The sequence below is a fragment of the Grammomys surdaster genome, unplaced genomic scaffold (assembly GCF_004785775.1).
Source record: "Grammomys surdaster isolate TR1022 unplaced genomic scaffold, NIH_TR_1.0 217, whole genome shotgun sequence".
In the NCBI taxonomy this organism is placed as follows: Eukaryota; Metazoa; Chordata; class Mammalia; order Rodentia; family Muridae; genus Grammomys; species Grammomys surdaster.
Genome location: NW_021604662.1, coordinates 1650896 through 1669389, shown reverse-complemented (window position 1 = coordinate 1669389; position 18494 = coordinate 1650896). Strand labels below are relative to the sequence as shown.

Below are 18494 nucleotides of genomic sequence, written 5' to 3'. Positions count from 1 at the left end.
GGACGCCAGGGGCCCCGCTCCACCCACTGTGTGCCCAGTGGCAGCAGTGAGCCCCTCCCTGGCAGGCTTCTCCCTCGGCTCCCACCGTAGGGCTTCCCCTTGGCCACGCCTGCGCCTTAGAACCGAGGGAGGGTGGGAGGCTGGGCCCGGTAGGCCAGGGAGGAGGAGGGCGGGGAGAAGCGCCGCCCGCTGCCGCGACGCCATTTGCCACTGCCGAACGTGGGCACAGGCGGCTCTCGTAAGCACCGGTGACCAGCCTCTCCCGAGCACGCTTTTCGACCTCCCGCACAGTCTTCATCCCGCGCACTTCTCAGCGTCGCCCGTCAGAGCCACCGCCTTTCCTGCCACCAGCCCTAGCAAGGTCCCACACGCCGCCAGCCGGTCTTTGCCGCCATGCCCAAGAATAAAGGTAAGGACGCCGCGGGGACCCGGGCTCTGCTCCCCGCCGGCTCCCTGGCTCTGCTCGCGGCCTCGAGGTCAGCCCAGGCCGCAGTGACCTTCTTGCCATCTTTCCTTGCCTCTCCCCGGGCTGCATTCTCTGGGTCTTACCCAGAGCTCGGCAGAAGCGCAGGGAAGTTACCCCTGGCTCCCAGTTTGGCCACATTGGGGTGGAGCCGACGCCATTTTTTTTGTAGGGCCTCCTGTGTGAGAATGTGGGCTCGTGCCCCGGATTCGCGCCACACTGACCGCGGCGCTAGGGGGACCCGTGGGAACACCTGCCTCAGACTCCTTGGGCTTCCAACATGTGGGGAGTTAAGCCCTGGGAGCGAGTCTGAACTTTGAAAAAGGGCGATGCCTTGCTTGCTTTCGTGCCCATCTGGCACCTCCTCCATAGGATTCTTTATGGATACTTAGTTGGTCCTGTTGAGGCTGCTCGCATGTAGCCAGTGGACAATACTTTAATGCATTTTAAGTTTATCCCTAGAGAATCACTTTGCTACATAGTTTTTACCGGGCCTAACTTTTTCCACAGAGCACTTGACCTATATTTAGCCAACTTTTCCACTTTTGCTTCAGGTCGTGTATAGATTTAAAGTATTTTGTGGTGGTGGTTTTTTATGGGGGTCAAATCTATCCTTACCGGCACTCTACTGCTTTGCTTTGCTCTGTTTGCCCTCAGGCTGACCCGGAATTCACGCTGTAACCCAAACTAACATTGAACTTGGGATTCTCCTGCTTCAGCTTCCCGAGTAGCTGGAGTTACAGGCTTGCTACATTCATTGTCCTCGTAATTTCTCACAGATACAAAGTAAAAAGTAGTTAAAAGCTTATATTTCCTCCAGGAGAGGAACAAACCCATTACACAGCCCTTAAGAACTGGTGGGGGGGAGGGGCGTGCGCCTTTAATGCCAGCACTTGGGAGGCAGAGACAGGTGGATCTCTTGAGTTCAAAGTCAGCCTGGTCTACAGAGTGAGTGCCAGGACTACACAGAGAAGCTCCCTCTCTGAAAAAAAAAAAATAGTCTTGGAGCAGAAGAGATGCGTGTCTTCTTGGTTAAGAGAACCAAAGCGAGAGGCTCCCACACCCACATAGGGCTGCTCATGACTGCCTGTAATTCCAGCTCTAGGGGATCTGACGCCCTCTTCTGCCTCCCCCACCCCTCCACAATCACACACACATTTAAAAAAAAAAGCTAAGTCTTTGATCATTCATCCTTGGGACCTTCTCCTTTGCCCAATAATAATCTCTTTTCTGCTTGAAAGTTGGCTCCAAGAAGTCTACTTAATTACCCTTTGTGCCTGTTACCAGTTACATTAGCCCTCTGAGTACTTGGTCACAGTTTTGTGAACAAGTTGATTTAAGATAGCCTTGCAGTCCTTCCCCTAACTCTTCCCACAAATGTAGCAGAGGACTGACTTGCCTGGGAGAGGAGATGGTGGGGATAGGGGGCGGGAACATCCTCTCAGAGGCAGGACTGGGAGGGGGAACATACGGGATGTAAATAAAAAATAATTAATCATCTAAAAAAAAATTAAGCCAGGGAAAAAAAGCTAGTCTTGCCATGTGGCCCCAGCTGACCTTGAAATTATCTACATCTCACTGCTGGGCCTCCAAAATGAAGGTTGCCAGTCTTTGTGCAAGGATTGTTGTTGATTGTCCTGAGAAAACTGTGATTATAAGCATAATGTTCAAAGTTTTAAAATTGCTACCTATAGACATCCTTATTCCAAGATGGCAGCTGGACCACCTCAATAGGTGAGGGGTCTTAATCTCACCCTAATTCTAGTGACTAGATTTCCAGTTGTCACACTAATTGTAAACCCTAAGAGGATAGGAATGGTGTCAGTCATAATCACACTGGTTCAGTACTACTTAGCCTAAAAGATGCTCAATAAATATTTGCTGGACTTACTCACCTCCTGTCTGGTGACTCCACCCATAGGGGAATAGTAGATTCCCATTTGGTTCCAAGGAGACAGAACTTGTACACTAAATCACATTCTAGATGCTAGCCTAGTATGTTTTAAGAAGTATCCTACCTTATTTCTCTGAAACACCTCTGTAGTTTAAAGCAAGGATTTGAGAATTGTAATTGAGCTTAAGAACTAGGTAAGTCTTTTTAAAAAAGAGTGAGGTTGAAAAGAGTGGTTCTTCTTTTTGCTGCTGTTCTGTCATACTCAGGCTTGGCCTCATTTCATTCTTTCTTTGTTTTGATTGTGACAGGTTTTTTTTTTTTTCTGTGTAACCTTGATTGTCCTGAACTCACTCTGTAGATCAGGCTGGCCTCAAACTCACAGAGATCCGCCTGCCTCTGCCTCTGGGATTAAAGGTGCACTGGCCTTCATTCGTTCAAAGGAGAATTTGAAAAGCACTTGATTTTCATGGCAATAAAATGGAAAGGGGAAGAGTGGGGAGTCTTGGGATTGCGGGCAAACAAGCACCCCTACTCACTCATTTCCTTCAATCCCTGTATATTATTCCATTGTATGGTACCACGGTCGATATGCTTACCCTTAAGATATGTAGGGCTAGAAACGTGGCTCAGCAGTTAGGAGTACTGGCTGCTCTTCAGAGGTCCTTCGTTCAGTTCCCAGCACCCACATGGCAGCTAACAACTGTCTATAACCATTTGTAGGGCATCCACTGTCCTCTTCTAGTGCCTCCTTAGGCTCCGGGAAAGCCCACAGTAAACAGACAGACAGACAGACAGACACAACATTAAATACATTTTAAAAGAGGCTCTAGAGGCATTTAACACTTTGCTTTTAAACTTAAAATATCTTGGTTATGGTACACTTTACAAGATAAAAGTTTTGACTCGTGGGTTTAGACTCGTGGAGTTACTAGCCTTCTGCCGTTATGAGATCAGTATGTTCCGTTCTAGAAGCAAAATTTCATTTTCCTCTCATCTGTCATGGGGGGGGGGGCGGTCAGGTACTGTTTGGTAAAAATTATTAGGACCCAGTATGGTGGCTCATACTTCTACTCCCACATTCCGGAGACTGGGACAGAAGGATTGCCCCAATTTCAAAGCTAGCATGGGCTATAATGAGAGACCCTGTCTCAAAAAAAAAAGGAAGCTGAGGCCTGTGTGGTTAACACTGTGGAACAGAATTCTCTGGAAAGGAGCCCTAATATGAAAGCCCTGGTAGGAAAGGGGAGAATTGAGGCTGGTTCTGGGATCCCAAGCTCATTGACTAAAACTTTGAATGAGTTATTTAATCCTTTAACTTCAGTGAATTACTGGTAAACCGGGACTAAATGACAATATTGGAGATGATTGTAACAAGTGGGTGGCACTCTGAAGTAGCAGGTAAGAGCATGGCCACTGTGCTCATCTAACCATCTTGAGGACAGCCCCATGCCCAGCAGGATTGCGAACACAAAGGGAACTCAGTGGAGTCTTAGGAGGGTTTGTTTCTAACCTTACTTAACAGCTCCTTTACTGGGTTTGGGCTTTTGTGGCATTCCTGCCAGTGTGAACGCATGTCTCTTTGTCTTAGATGGGTTTCTTGTGCTCTGGTTGTTTTGTCATTCCTATTTGTTATTGTGTCTTTAATTTTATTGTTATTCCATGGATGCCTTCATTTTCTCGTGACACAGAATGAATCCATATGGGGTGGGAGATGGGGGAGGGGCAAAGATTTAGAAAATTCCATGAGGAGTTGGGAGGCTAACGTGGTAACATTATACACCTGAACATGGTAAGCTTAACATGATTAACCAGATTGAATCAATTTTTAAATTTAATTGCGTTTTAAAGGTGCTTTTCTAGCTGGGTGGTGCCGGTGCACACCATTAAACTCAACACTTGGGAGGCAGAGGCAGGTAAATGGATCTCTGTGAGTTCCAGGCCAGTCTGGTCTACACAGAGAAACACTGTCTCCAAAAACAAACATAAAAAGACAGGTTTTTAAGTCTGTTAAACAATGTTTGTCTAACATTTTTCTTTTTCGAAGTGTTTTGCAGATAACTGATAACTTTTTTTCTTACCAAAACCACTAGGAAAAGGAGGTAAAAACAGGCGTAGAGGAAAGAATGAGAATGAATCCGAAAAGCGAGAGCTTGTGTTCAAGGAAGATGGACAAGGTAAGATGCTGGAGAAGCTGGGCTCTTTCTTGTTTGAGTTTCCTTTGTTTTCCTATGTTGGGGATCAAACATTTTCTGGCTAACAGATTATATTCCTGGCTGGCTGCCTCTGATAATGTTTGAGTTTATTTGCACCTACATTTGGGTATTATTTTTTCTTAAAAGATTCTGGTTGGGGCTGGAGAGATGGCTCAGCGGTTAAGAGCACTCACTGACTGTTCTTCCAGAGGTCCTCAGTTCAAATCCCAGCAACCACATGGTGGCTCACAACCATCCGTAATGAGATTGGATGCCCTATTCTGGTGTGTCCGAAGACAGCAACAGTGTACTCATACATAAAAATAAATAAATAAACAAATTTAATAAATTTTAAAAAAAAGATTCTGGTTAAGAATTTGGCATTTTAGGCCAGGCGTAGTAATACACACCTTTAATCCCAACACTCGGAGGCAGAGAGACAGGCAGATAGATCTGTTGACTTCCAGGCTAACCAAGGCTATATGACAATAAATATCCCATCTCAAGAAAAAGAGAATAATTTGGCATTTGACCTGAGTGAAAGATTCTGGCTTTCCAAGAATAAGTGCTGTTATACAAATTCAGCAAGGATATCACTAACATTTAAGATACTTGTACTGAAAATGTCATGAGATTTCTCTAATAAAGATTCAAGGAGGAAGAAGTAAGGGCATGAAACAAGTAAAGATCTGAGTATAAGACTTCTGAGGTATGATTTATGTACTGAGACTGGACACCTTTGATCTCTAGAGGTAGAGCATAGTCACAAGAGTGGTATAATTAAAAATGTCTAATAACAGACCCAGGTTGTTATATTACGAAGTCTTATTTCTAGTTCAACCATTAACTAGCCAAGTGTTTAGCGCCCTCTGTATATTCCATATTTGCCCTTTGTATATTTAGTCCTTATAAATGACATCACATGTTTTTTATCTTCAATGGACCATTATAAAGTTTCTTTTTATCAAAAAAAAGTAGGCAATATTTCTTGCATTTTTTTTCTCTTAGAATATGCTCAGGTAATCAAAATGTTGGGAAATGGACGATTAGAAGCCATGTGTTTCGATGGTGTAAAGAGGCTGTGCCACATCAGAGGGAAATTGAGAAAAAAGGTAAGTATTTGGACATCCACTTTATCCTAATATAAAAGTGTTGAGGAGTATAGAGGAAATGCCTCTGTGGGGGTTGGTGAGGTTGTTGCTGGGAAGCCATCCCAGGACCTCTTAACAACCACACTGTATTGAGGTACAGTTATTATGGACCCAAGGATATTCATGTAAGTCCAGTGTAAAACCATAGGAGTAATTTAAAGACTACATTCTTAACCATTCACCCAACAGATCTAATTTGAAGAATGGTCTAAAAAACAAATAGCCTATCTTGAAAACTGTTGATAATATGAAAGAGGGAAGGTGCTAGAGAACTCTTCCAGTTTCTTTTTTTTTCTTTTTTTCTTTTTTTTCAAGACGGGGTTTCTCTGTGTAGCCCTGGCTGTCCTGGAACTCACTCTGTAGACCAGGCTGGCCTCAAACTCAGAAAATCGCCTGCCTCTGCCTCCCAAGTGCTGGGATTTTCCAGTTTCTTTTTAAGGATTTATTTATTTATTTAATGTATACACTGTAGCTGTTTTCAGACACACCAGAAGCATTAGATCACATTATAGATAGTTGTGAGCCACCATGTGGTTGGCTGGGAATTGAACTCAGAACCTCTGGAAGAGCAGCCAGTGTTCTTAACCGCTGAGCCATCTCTCCATCCCCCAATTCTTCCAGTTTTAAGAAGTCCTAAAGAGGTATGGCAAATGGTCCTTTGCCTTCCTGGAAGTCCCAGCACCAAGTGAGAGGTGGTTGCAGGGGAGAATATGCTTTATTTTCCTGATACCAGTCCTTCACAAAGGAACACGATCGTGAAAGGTGTGTCAGTATGGACAGGTAGAAGACAGTGACTTAGAAAACCACATTTTTCTGTTTTTCTTTTTTTTTTAAGATTTATTTATTTTATGTATGTGAGTACACTGTAGCTGTCTTCAGATACACCAGAAGAGGGCATGGGATCCCATTACAGATGGTTGTGAGCCACCATGTGGTTGCTGGGAATTGAACTCAGGACCTCTGGAAGAACAGCCAGTGTTCTTAACCGCTGAGCCATCTCTCCAGCCCCATTTTTCTGTTTTTATAGTAGATAACCAAGTGGTTTGTAAACTCATCAGTTTCTAAGTGAATCATCTGTAGGATTTCATGATTCCATTTTATTTAAAATACATTATACAGTGATTTTTCTTTTGTAGGTTTGGATAAATACCTCAGACATCATATTGGTGGGCCTCCGAGATTACCAGGTAAGTCACTTTTAAGTTTGTTGGTGATTTGCTTGAACTTGAGGAGCCATTTCCTAATAGCCCATTGTGTCTTAGGCATTATGCTAGCTGTCCCTGGCATTATGGTTCCCAAATGCCAGTCTGAGGAGTGACATATTCAATTTTGTCATGACTATTTGAAGTTTCCCATTTTACAGTGAACCATACTACTTTTTGTCCTCCAGTTTTTCTTTTTTACTTTATGCATCCTTTAAAATCTAGGAACCAACTGTGTAGGGTTTTACAGCTGAATGAATCCAATTGTATCCCACAAATGGCATATAGCCTGGGATATTCATTTCTTTTATTAATTTACTTTACATCCCAATATCAGCTCCCCCTTTCCTCTCAGTACCCGCTCACCAAGAACCTTTCCCCATCCCTTCCTCCCCTTCTCTTCTAATTGCCGTGACCCAAGCAAAAGGAAGAAAGGGTCTGTTTTGGCGCAGTTTGAAGGGACAGTCTATCACAGTGGAGATTGCAGCAGGAACCCAAGGCAGCTGATCAGTGTCCCCACTCCTGTGTTGAGAATGACCTTGAGTTCTTATCTCTCCTCCCACCCCCATCCCAAATGCTAACATCATATCCACTACCGGTCCCTTTAATACCGTTTCTATTTGTTTGCCTTTCACTATACTTCATTTTTTACTTTTGTGTTCCTGATTAAGAGAGTTGACATCTTTGTTTTAAACCATAGGTTCTGTGTAAGTGATTCTGCCCTCCACGGGGGCATAGGCAGTGTTTGGAAACTATTCTGGGTACCATAGCTTGAGTGAGGGTCTGGTGATGTGGACCAGCATTCCACTGGCTCACAATTATCATTAGTGCTTTGCTTGAGAAAAGGTACTCCAAATTCATAAGCCATTTGTTCTTTTTTTAAATTCCTTAGGTTTTGATGCCAAGTCTCAGTCTTGACTTACGGTGTTTGATGACACTCAGTAAATTTTTCCAGGGGCTCATTTGTGCTTCTGATTAAAGTGTCATTATAAATGTAATGTAAATGATTAGGTCTGTGTGATTCTGCTGTCAAGAGATGTGAGCTTTTACTTCCCAGAATTTTTAGTCACTTCTCAGTTTGCGCTCATAAACCTTCTGAGTTAAATCTAAGGAAGGGGAAAAAGAGTTTATAGCAAAACATTGAGATTTGAATTTTTAAATTCAATTTGAAAGTATTGTATGATATAACAGATAATAGTATGATATAATCAGATCTAAAAATTGCTTGTTTTTAAGGACAACAAAGCTGATGTCATTTTAAAATACAACGCAGATGAAGCTAGAAGTCTCAAGGCCTATGGCGAGCTTCCGGAGCATGGTAATGATTGAGTTGTTATTAACAAGGCTTACGGTGTTGAGGTTACCTGCTGGCGTTTAAGGAGTGAATGAAATTTTGTAGATTTTTACAGATGATCCTATTTATTTTTGTGCTTAACAGAATTAGACTTAAGCATACCTGATTATACTTCATACAAGATATCATAAGAAAGAAGGTACTAAAATCCTGTTGCTGATAAAAGTATATTTAGTGAGAAAGTACAGTGTAAGCCAAAGGAATTATTTGATATGGTATATTAACTCCTTCAAGAAAGGTTAGTGGTGCAGTACAGTTTAGTCACGGCCACCTTAGCATGCACAGACCAGGTTCAGTCACTAGCACTATTGAAAAACACTCCTTCAAGAGTGTCCTTGTTTGTGTGTAAATATAAGGAGTAGTGACTATGTAGTATGGGTTTTCAGTGAATATCACTTTAAATCTGACAGATCCTTATGCATTACTGTATGTTTTTTAAACTAATATTCTTTGTTTCCCTCCTCGAAATACAAGTCTCCTATATCCTTTTCAGGGAGAAATATACTTTATACACTGTTTTGTAAGTCTATATTTTTTTCATGTGGCTGTTTTTTATTAAATGCCTGCAGTGTAATTTCTTATGAAAACATGACTTCTTGTTAACAGTAAGACCATACTGAGAATTATAAACTTGCCATTCCAATCTAGGAAACAGTAAGAGATTTGGGGATGGAGTAGTATGCTGATTCCTTTTCATTCTTTAGGGAAAAGCATGGTTTACCCAGATGTTTCTTCCTAATTAATTGGTGGGAATCAATTGTTCTTTTCCTTTTTGTTGTTGTTGTTGTTGTTGTTGTTTTGTTTCTGTATGGTTCACTTGGATCAGGAGTTAAGTTTTCTAGACACTTGAAACCTTCCTTAATACCAAGGCCAGTAGTGACTCCTCAAATCTGTCTCCCTCCAAAAATAACTTTTTCTTTCTTTTCTTGAGATAGGAAATAAAGTTGTTAGTATGTACATAAATTTCTGAAGCTTACCTGAAGGATGTAATTGCTTCAGAGTTAGTATAGTTAGAGATTGTCTTTTTCAGGAGCCCTTGTGAACAAAAGAAAATTAAAAATGCTCTCAATGATTTAATATTTTGCTCCATATAGCAAAATTGGTATAAAGTTGCAAGTCAATATTTTTATTATATTATCAGTGTTTTTCTTTGTGTGTGTGTGTGTGTGGTTTTTTTTTAGCTAAAATCAATGAAACTGATACATTTGGTCCTGGAGATGATGATGAAATTCAGTTTGATGACATTGGGGATGATGATGAAGACATCGATGATGTAAGTAGACACATCCTGCTTTTCCTGCTTTCTGTTTGTGAGTTACATAAAAAGATAATAGCCCTTTGCCTTAAATTTCTATAATACCAGGACTAGAGAACATTTAAATGAGAGTGTTTGTATATAGCTGTGTATATATTTGGAGTGGGGGGAACATTCAGAAAGAGGAAGACAATCAAGGTGGGAAGATGAAAGAATAGTAGGTGAATATTGGATAGAGACATGTTTGCACATGTATAAAATGTTGCAATGAAAACCATTATATACAAATAAAAGTGTATTTGGGAAACTGAAGCCAGGTGATTGCTTCAAATCATCCTGGATTGCAAAGCGAATACCAGGTCAGCCAGAACTACAGAGCAATACCTTGCACCCACACCTAGCTTTCAACATGGTACGATCATAACAAAAACATTTTAGGAGCTGGAAAAAAATGGTGTATCATTTAGCACACATCAGGCAGCTTATAACTGCCTGTAACGTCTAACCTCTGTTCACAAGCACATTTATAAAACAATTTTTTATAGTTTTTATTTTATTTTACAAATGTGCTTCTTTTTAAAAAAAATACATAATTTATATGTGTATTGGTGTTTTGCCTGCATGTATGTCTGTGTTAAGATGTCAGAAGCCCTAGAACTGGAGTTGCAAACAGGTATAAGCTTCCATGTGGATGCTGAGAGCTGAACTCTGGTCCTCTGGCTAAATACCTTTAGAACAACATTTTAAGGCTGGAGAGATGGCTTAGTAATAGGTAATGGTTCCAGAGAGCGCAGATTTGAGTTCCAGCACCCATCTGTAAACTCCAGTTCCAGAGGATTTCTTACGTTCTTCTGGCCTCCAAGGGCACTAGGTACACATATGGTGTACATATAAAATAAGTAACATTATATATAAAATAAGTAACACATGCTCCACAATAGAAAGTGAGTTTTTTGGGTTTTTTGGTGGTTTTTTTGGGGGGGGGGTTGAGACAGGGTTTCTCTGTGTAGCCCTGGTTGTCCTGGAACTCACTCTGTAGACCAGGCTGGCCTCGAACTCAGAAATCCGCCTGCCTCTGCCTCCCAAGTGCTGGGATTAAAGGCGTGCACCACCACCGCCCGGCTACGTTTGTTCTTATAAAAGCTTGCTGTATCACCTAAGACCTTTGCTTTCTCTCTTGGGTACGTTTCTCTAGCTGTTTTCTACATGTTTAAAGGTATTCTATCAGTGCTCCTGTAACCAAATTGAAAGAAAAGGATTAAGACATACTTAACTAGTTCTTAAGGGTCATGTTCATGTTGCCTCTTGTCTGTTCCTAATCCCAAAATACTAAATCTGAAATGACGGCTGGAGTGTTGACTTAGCTGTTGATGAAGCTTATTGTCTTCTTCCTTTTGCACTGCTTGCATTATTTCACTTCTTGAATCAAAAAAGGTTTTATTTGTGCGTGTGTGTCTGTGTCTGTGTCTGTCTGTGTCTGTGTCTGTCTGTGTCTGTGTCTGCGTATATGCATGTGGGTGTCAGTGGAGGCCAGAAGAGGGTGTTAGGTTCCCTGGAGCTGGAGTTGCTGTCAGCTGTGAACTACCTTATTGGTGCTGGGAACCGAACCATGGACCTCTGCATGAGCAGTAAGCATTCTCAAGGAGCAAAAAATTCTGAAATCCTGAGGGAAATGTTATCAGGGTTATATAGGAAATCAACTTGGTCTGAAGAGAAAATTCCATGTGTAAGCTTTTCCCAATTATAACTCACTTTTAAAAACCCCAACCTCTATAATATTTTACACGATGCGTGTTATTTTTCTAAAGATTGTAGGTTTATGTGTGCGTGTGCCCACTGAGGCCAGCAAACGGGATTGGTCCTGAGGTTGTCTTCTGAGCTCCCTAGCGCTGCATCCCTGCTATCACACGTAAAAGATCTCTTTAGAATCTTCCCTTTGACTTAATGTTCTTTTCTCTTTCAGATCTAAACTCAACATTTTACATTCCAGTCTTCCTGAAGATTATCCTTCAAGTTTGGAATCTGGCCATAGACCTCAAAGAAAAGTTTTCACCATCATCATGTTAGTAATTTGTTGAGGCAGATTTGATACTACAGTCTTTCAAAACTGATAATCTTAACTGATAAGCTAAGCTTACTTTGTTGATTCAATTTAATGATCCTTAAGAAGACCATTTAAGGAGAAAAAAAGGCCTTTCCTACTCCCCTTCTAGTAAGTAAATGGGTGTTTTGAATAAACCATTTGCCTTGTACTCAGTATAAATTCTGATTAAGCCCCACCTTTGCATAGCTGTTGACTGTACAGTCTTTGTGTATATTCCAGTTGCCCAGAGATTTTGATACAAGTGGAGGCAGAAATCTGTGTTTTGTTTTGTTTTGTTATATTTTGAGACAGAGTCTAACTTTGTATCTGAGGCTAGCTTGGAGTTCACTATAGTACTGGTGGACCTCAGACTTGCTGTGATCCTCCTTTCTTGACCTCCTGAGTGCTCAGAACATGTGTATGTACCACCATACCTGGCAGAAATCTATTGAAAGGCAAAAATGATAGGTCTGCTTTTCATATTTAAGTATGTGGCTATTTTTATACTAGTTTTGATACCATGTACATTTTTTTCGTGATTTTATTTTGCAGTCATCAGCTTACTGGAGGAGGGAAGGCATTTCCAAATTGGTTTTTGGGGATTGGGGTTTGTTTGTTTTGGGGGGTGTCGACAGAGTTTTTCTGTGGCCCTAGCTGTTATAGAACTCACTCTGTAGACCAGGCTGGCCTCAAGCTCACAGAAATCTGCCTGCCTCTGCCTCCCAAGTGCCGGATCAAAGATGTGTACTGCTGCCACCACCACCTGGCTCTAAATGTTTTTAGAAACTGGTTTTTAATGCCAATTTTGAATTAAAGTCAGTAATTGCAAAAATTGAACACTAGGTGGTGCTCAGTTGTCTTAACATAGGGAATACTATTTTAATGGTTGCTTTTCTCAACTAGTATGAATAAGAAATTTCCCAAACAAAGAACAGATTGTTTTAATCATGTGTGTAGAATATTTTTACCCAACAGAAAGATTGTGTTGGAGTATTGATTTTTTTTCCAGGAGTCTTATTCACATAAGCTACAATTTTGAGTGCTTTATAAACACATAAAACATAGGCAAGTGAAGATTTAAGTTTATAACTGTATAAATATTACATAGCAAAAGTATAAATTAATGCTTTTTCAGGCTTTCCCTAAACTGAGGGGAAATGAGGGGGTAGCAAGCTTAAGCCTCATATAATGGAGTGCGACCCTGCACGAAAGAGGTCTGGGCAGGAGGATTGGGAGTTCAGTATGTTTTTAGAAACTGGTTTTTAATGCCAATTTTGAAATAATGTCTCAAAAGACAAAGTCAATAAAAAAATTCTTATTTCTGAATCAAAGAGCTATAGCTGAAAAAAATCGCATGCAGAGGATATTATACTCTGATTTTACATTAGGGACAAGTTTACTATGTGGACAGTCTGGGGAGGGTCCGGGGGAATCCTATTTTCTTTCTACTGGGAAATTAGGCTTGCTCTTATTTAGGAGTTGTAAGACTAGGAGCTGAGCTAGTCACAATTCAGTAGACACACTGAAATCGTGCAAGTTTAAAACCAAGCTCCTTCATGCAGCCTGTGGACCTTGTATTCTACTAGCATCCAGAAAACTTGTCATTCATGAGAAGTGATACACAAAGGAATGCACCTTCACATGGTTTCACAAACAAGGAGATCTTTAATTGTTTCTTAACTATGACTTCATCTCCTAGGTTTGCAAACTCTGCCACAAAATCCGAGGTACCATAAAAACATTAGGAAAGACAAAGTGGTGCAGTGCATATTTCGAATTCTGTGGAGTTCCGAGGTGTTTATCTTGGCAGACTGCATCTGAACATTTGTCTTCCTTAACAATTAGACTTCTGTACTTTAAAAGTGTTTCACCAGCTGGATGTAGCACACACCTGCGAAGCCCAGTACTGGGGCATTTGTCATTGACTAGTAGCCAGGGCTACGTAAGGCACTGTCTCAAAAACAATAGTGGAAAAGCATTTTTGCTAAATTTGCAGTAGATTACATTATGAGCAGTGTGCATAGGTGATAACAGCTCAAAAAGTTGATTTTTTACTTTCTGTAATAAGATTTGAAATGTTTTTAGAAATTAGACATGACCCCACTTCCTATATCTTCTGGTGGTTTTTAAATTTTTTTTTCTTCCCTAAAGCAGCATTATTGAGTGTTTTTGTATCCTGGAAGATCTGGAGTCGTATTGATTTTAAATAGTTGAATACAGTTGTATTAATATGGTATGCAAATGCTACCTGGAAGAGTTCTTGGATATGTGTTTGGTATGGGAATTGTATAGCTCACTGATCTAATAAGGAATGGAAATGGTCTTGAAGGAAATTGTTTTCTTTATTTTTGGTTCCTATAGTATAACTCCAAGCAGCACCCGGGAAGAAAAATAAAATGTTTGAAATCCAACAATAATGCTTTATGTTTTGTGGAGGGGAGGATTGTTTTGATTTTTAGGGTTTTGGAGTTTTTTGGTTTTTTGGTTTTTTTTTTTTTGAGACAGGATCTCATGTACCCCAGGCTGGCCTTAAAATACCAATAGCTGAGACCAGCCTCAAACTTCTGATCCTCTGCCTTTACCTCCCAAATGCTGGGTTACAAGTGTGTACAAACACACCAGAGTAGAATAATACATCTTCCTGCTAGGATGAGGTAACAAGTTAGTGCTAATCAATCTGATAGGCTCACACCAAGCTCTTGGTCTGATCCCAACACCCATAGACAAAGCAGTTGGATAGGCTTGTATTCATGTAGTTTCTTCCAGTTAGAGCATGAATATGCTGTGTTGCTGGAGTGGCAACAACACCAAGTGTCTGTGGAAAATGACTTGCCAGCATTTAATCGTTTGCCTGTTGAATCTTTCTTAACCATCTTTTAAGGGAACCACTTTTGGGAGATTACAAAGTATTCATGGTAGGAATGTTTATATTTTATTGGCGAATAGCCATTGGTTTACTCATCCTATATATGGAATTGTGGCTGTAAGTTGTCGCTTAAAAAATTTCGTGACTTGTAATATTACTTAATCTGGATTGTCTTAGTAATAAACTTTAAATTACTGTGCTGATAAGCATCTTGAATAGTAATTGTCAGTGTTGACTGCAGAGTAACTGAATAATCGTATAGGTAATAGCATGTTTTAAATAGCTAGATTTCTACTCATTTTGTATTCTGTTCAGATTTAATGATGTTCAGTATAAGCTGTGGCTTTACAGTTAAAGTATCAGAATGAAGACAGTTCATAAAGATTAAAAAAGGATTTGTATCTGTGTGACACTCATCCTGCTCAGTAAGGATAGGTTTCATCTATATACTGATAGGACTCCCTTGGACTTTTACACTCTACCTTCAAGTTTACAGTTTACCTTAAACCATCATTTTCCATCCTTGTTCAGAAAAGAACAAAATCTGAATTAAGTTGTATTACAAGTGTACGGAAACACTAGACTTAGCAATGGAGAGACTGGACTGGACATCTCTACCAGGTCCTTGAGAGACAATGTGCTAGAAATAGAAAAGGAAGACCATGGGTCCTGGGATCAGTTGCTGTGTATCCCAACCCCTAGTCAACTCTCTCTCTACCACTACCTTTCCAACTTGTCTCAGCTTCACAAGCCTGGCTTGGAATGTAGGGATGATAACAGCATCTACTATAGAATTATTGGAGGGTTAATAACAGACATTTGTATGCATGACACACTTGGCGCCTACTTTTCACATGGTAATCCAGGACTGTGTAAGAAGATGCATGTCTCCTGTATTCCCTATGTACCGTAGCTTTTGCTTGCAGTCTTTAATTCCTGTGATAGAAGGGAGTCGTGGAATATATATTTGTATTGTGTGGACACTACAATGGCTGCCACGCCACCTTTAATTCAGCAGGTAGGAGTCTCAAAAGTTGCTTGGAGCTATTTTATAGAATCCCAACCGCTCTATATTTCTTCAGAGAAAGTTGATAGTTACTAATAAAGCTGGCTATGGTGATGTGTCATTTTTATGCTTTAATGAGTCCTTTTGCCATAGATACCTTTCCCGTCATGTGGAACAATGTAAAGAAGTCAGTTGCAAAGTACAATTAGAAAATAAAACATGAAAACAACCCAATGGTGTATACAGTTGTTTGTTTTCCTACGAAGGTTTTTGACTACTTGGATGTTAAAGATGATTCTTTTCTGAAATCTTATGGGCATCACATTAGAAGAAAAAGTACACTGTCCGTTTCCTGTTTTTATCTGGCTTTGGTTTGAACTGATAGGATGCACACTCCTGCTCCTGTGAAAACCTGTACTAAAGAGGACATTTTCTAACCGGCAGCCAGTTTTCCAGTGTGATCTCAAATTACTAAAAGGGATATTCAGTGGACATTTTATGCTGTCCAAATATGTATAAGTGAACTAAAGTTCTGGCCAACTTGTCCACTTTGACTCTGGTGTTAATGGGAATGAGTTGCAAAACAGGACCTCACTGCGAAACCCAATTGGACCTTGAACTCCCAACACAACTGTCTCAGCCTCCGGGGTGATGGGGTTACAGGCATGTGCTATTCACCGTCCCCAGCACAAGGCCCAGGCCAGAAAGTTTCTGAATTTGAATGTAAACTCAGTTTTTCCTTTACTGTGAATTGACACAGATACTGACCAGGTATTTGACCTTGCTTCCTACATACCCAGCAAGTAACCAGGATCTACAGTGTATGCCAACTGACCTCCAAGTCTGGCACTGCCTGGAGATAGTCACATCCCCACAAGCTGAGCTTGTCCCCAAGGTTGTACCCCACCTTCCACAGATGCAGATTACAAGCTCCAATGTTTTATTTTTTGTTTTTTGTTTGTCAAGACAGGGTTTCTCTGTTTAGCCCTGGGTGTCCTAGAACTCACTCTGTAGACCAGGCTGGCCTCAAACCTGAAAATCCATCTGCTTCCCAAGTGCTGAAATTAAAGGCGTGCACCACCACAGCCCGGCTTGTTTTTCTTTAAAAAAAAAAAACTTTTTGTTGGTTCTTTATGAGTTTCATGCCATGCACCCCAATCCCACTCATCTCTAAAATAAAGCACACAAAAAGAACATAGAAAACATGGAAGATGTAATGTGTAACAGTGTGTCTCACAGTGTACACTTCTGTCCACGCTTGCGAATGTTCACTGCAGTGCGTCATTGGTCTGGTTTTAGGTCTCTAGCTTCTGTGACACCATCAATACTGGATCCTCACCAGGTCTTCTCCCAGTTATCTTGTTGCCCTGTGTCATGGAGATCCTACAGCTTTCGATCAGCAGGACTGGGCCTTTAATGGGTCCCTGTCATTCAGCAGATGATAAAGATTTTGGGGTGGGCCAGCTTAGCCCTGGGTCTGGGTGATAGCTGGGCTGGTCAGCACACTGGCTCTCTTATCTACACCACCAAAGCAAGCTCTCTAGCACCTCTCCAGCTAGGCCACCCAATGCCTCCATCAGCAGGAGCCAGGGTCAGTCAGCTCTCCTGTTCTCATGCCCTCAGGGCAGGCTCATCTGCATCCACTTCCAGAGCCAGCTCCACTGTGCTGCCCAGTTAAGGATCAGAGAAGCGCCCAAGTTTTTAACTGCTTCTAAACAATAGGCCATTCGGTATCATTGAGGTTTTTCACAACCTCCTTGGCTTCTGGAGTCTTTCAGAGAATTGAGGGAAATTCTATGTTGATTATAAAAGTTACTACAAAGGATACTGAAGAATGCCTGATAAAGAGTTGAATGGAATAGGGACACAGAGCTACCCTGAGCTCCAGGAGCCACTTTTATTTGGGGTTCGTGAACTCTAAACTGTGTTAGACTTCGTTATATAAGCCTGCTAAGTCATGGGCCAATGATGAGGTGAAGCTGAAATCCCTGACCTGCTTTCGAATTTCCTGTGACTGGGCCCTATCCTGAAGCTACTTGGCATTGCCAGCCACCAGTCATTAGTGTAATACTTTGTAAACTGTAGCCGCCTGCGGCCACGAGTCAAACGGGTTCACCTGGAAAGAGGGCTGGGAACGAAACGGGGATGGAGAGCGAGAAAAGATGAAGCCAAGACAAAGTTCTCTGATCAAGGCTCGATGGTTTAGTGTTAAGCTTTCAATTTAAAGGGGAAGACCCCACCAAACCCTTCAGTTTCAGCCAGGTGAGATGGGTGGGATAATCTGTTCTTGGTCAAGGGTCAAGGCCAGAGAGGTCTCAAGGCAAGCCCAGGGGCAGTTCTTCTTTCAAGTTCCTGTAGCAGGATCTACGTGCAGCCAAGGTGGGTGACTCCACCTAGGTGTCTATTGATATGCAGCCAAGGTGGTTAGTTCCACCTAGGTCCTATTATCTGGTCTCTTGTAGTAAACAGGGTCTCGGGCCTGCTCAAGGCTGGAGGAAGGGCACAGTAAACTGCCATACTTTGCAAGGAGTTTATATATTTTAATTGTGTGTGTGTGTGTGTGTGTTGTAAGAACTTCAAATGCAAGGGATCGGTGAAAACCAGATACAATTTTACCAAGATATTTACCAAAGCAAAACGGACTTTATTTAACATCAATGCAGACTGAGCTGGAGAGAGAGCTCAGTGGTTTAGAGCCCTGGGTGATAGTATAGATGGCCCAGGTTCCATTACCAGCAACCATACACCAGTTCACAAGTATCAGCAGTGCCGGTTCCAGAGGATGGATGTCCTCTTCTGGCCTCAGGCACTAGGCAGTCGAGGGGTTCACATGGAGGCTTGCAGGCAAAACACTAAGACATCTTTAGAAGCAAAGAAAAAGAATGACTCTTGAAGACCTCCGCAGAGGGGAGACCCTCTCTCAAGTCTCAGAAAGTTGCGACCACCCAGTAATTCAGCTCCTGCGTGGGCATATGAATTGACCGGCAGCTAGTTGTCACACCCTAATAAACAACCTCGCAATTGCTCC

At 41.5% G+C, this 18494-nt stretch overlaps 1 protein-coding gene across 1 annotated transcript; it reads left to right on the top strand.

Annotated features, from left to right (window-relative positions):
- The first annotated feature begins 167 nt into the window (after positions 1-167).
- On the top strand, positions 168-14005 carry Eif1ax (eukaryotic translation initiation factor 1A X-linked). Its single transcript, XM_028772710.1, has 7 exons — positions 168-409; positions 4448-4531; positions 5558-5661; positions 6837-6887; positions 8139-8220; positions 9438-9529; positions 11475-14005. The coding sequence occupies exons 1-7, from the start codon at positions 394-396 to the stop codon at positions 11478-11480; spliced, it is 435 nt and encodes a 144-aa protein (XP_028628543.1). The 5' UTR covers positions 168-393; the 3' UTR covers positions 11481-14005.
- Positions 14006-18494: the final 4489 nt, after the last annotated feature.

What these genes read in the sequence shown, in the direction of transcription:
- Eif1ax (XM_028772710.1), top strand. An exon ending in GTTCAAGGAAGATGGACAAG is followed by an intron (nt 4,532 to 5,557) that starts GTAAGATGCTGG and finishes TTTTTCTCTTAG; the next exon opens with AATATGCTCAGGTAATCAAA. An exon ending in TGGGCCTCCGAGATTACCAG is followed by an intron (nt 6,888 to 8,138) that starts GTAAGTCACTTT and finishes CTTGTTTTTAAG; the next exon opens with GACAACAAAGCTGATGTCAT.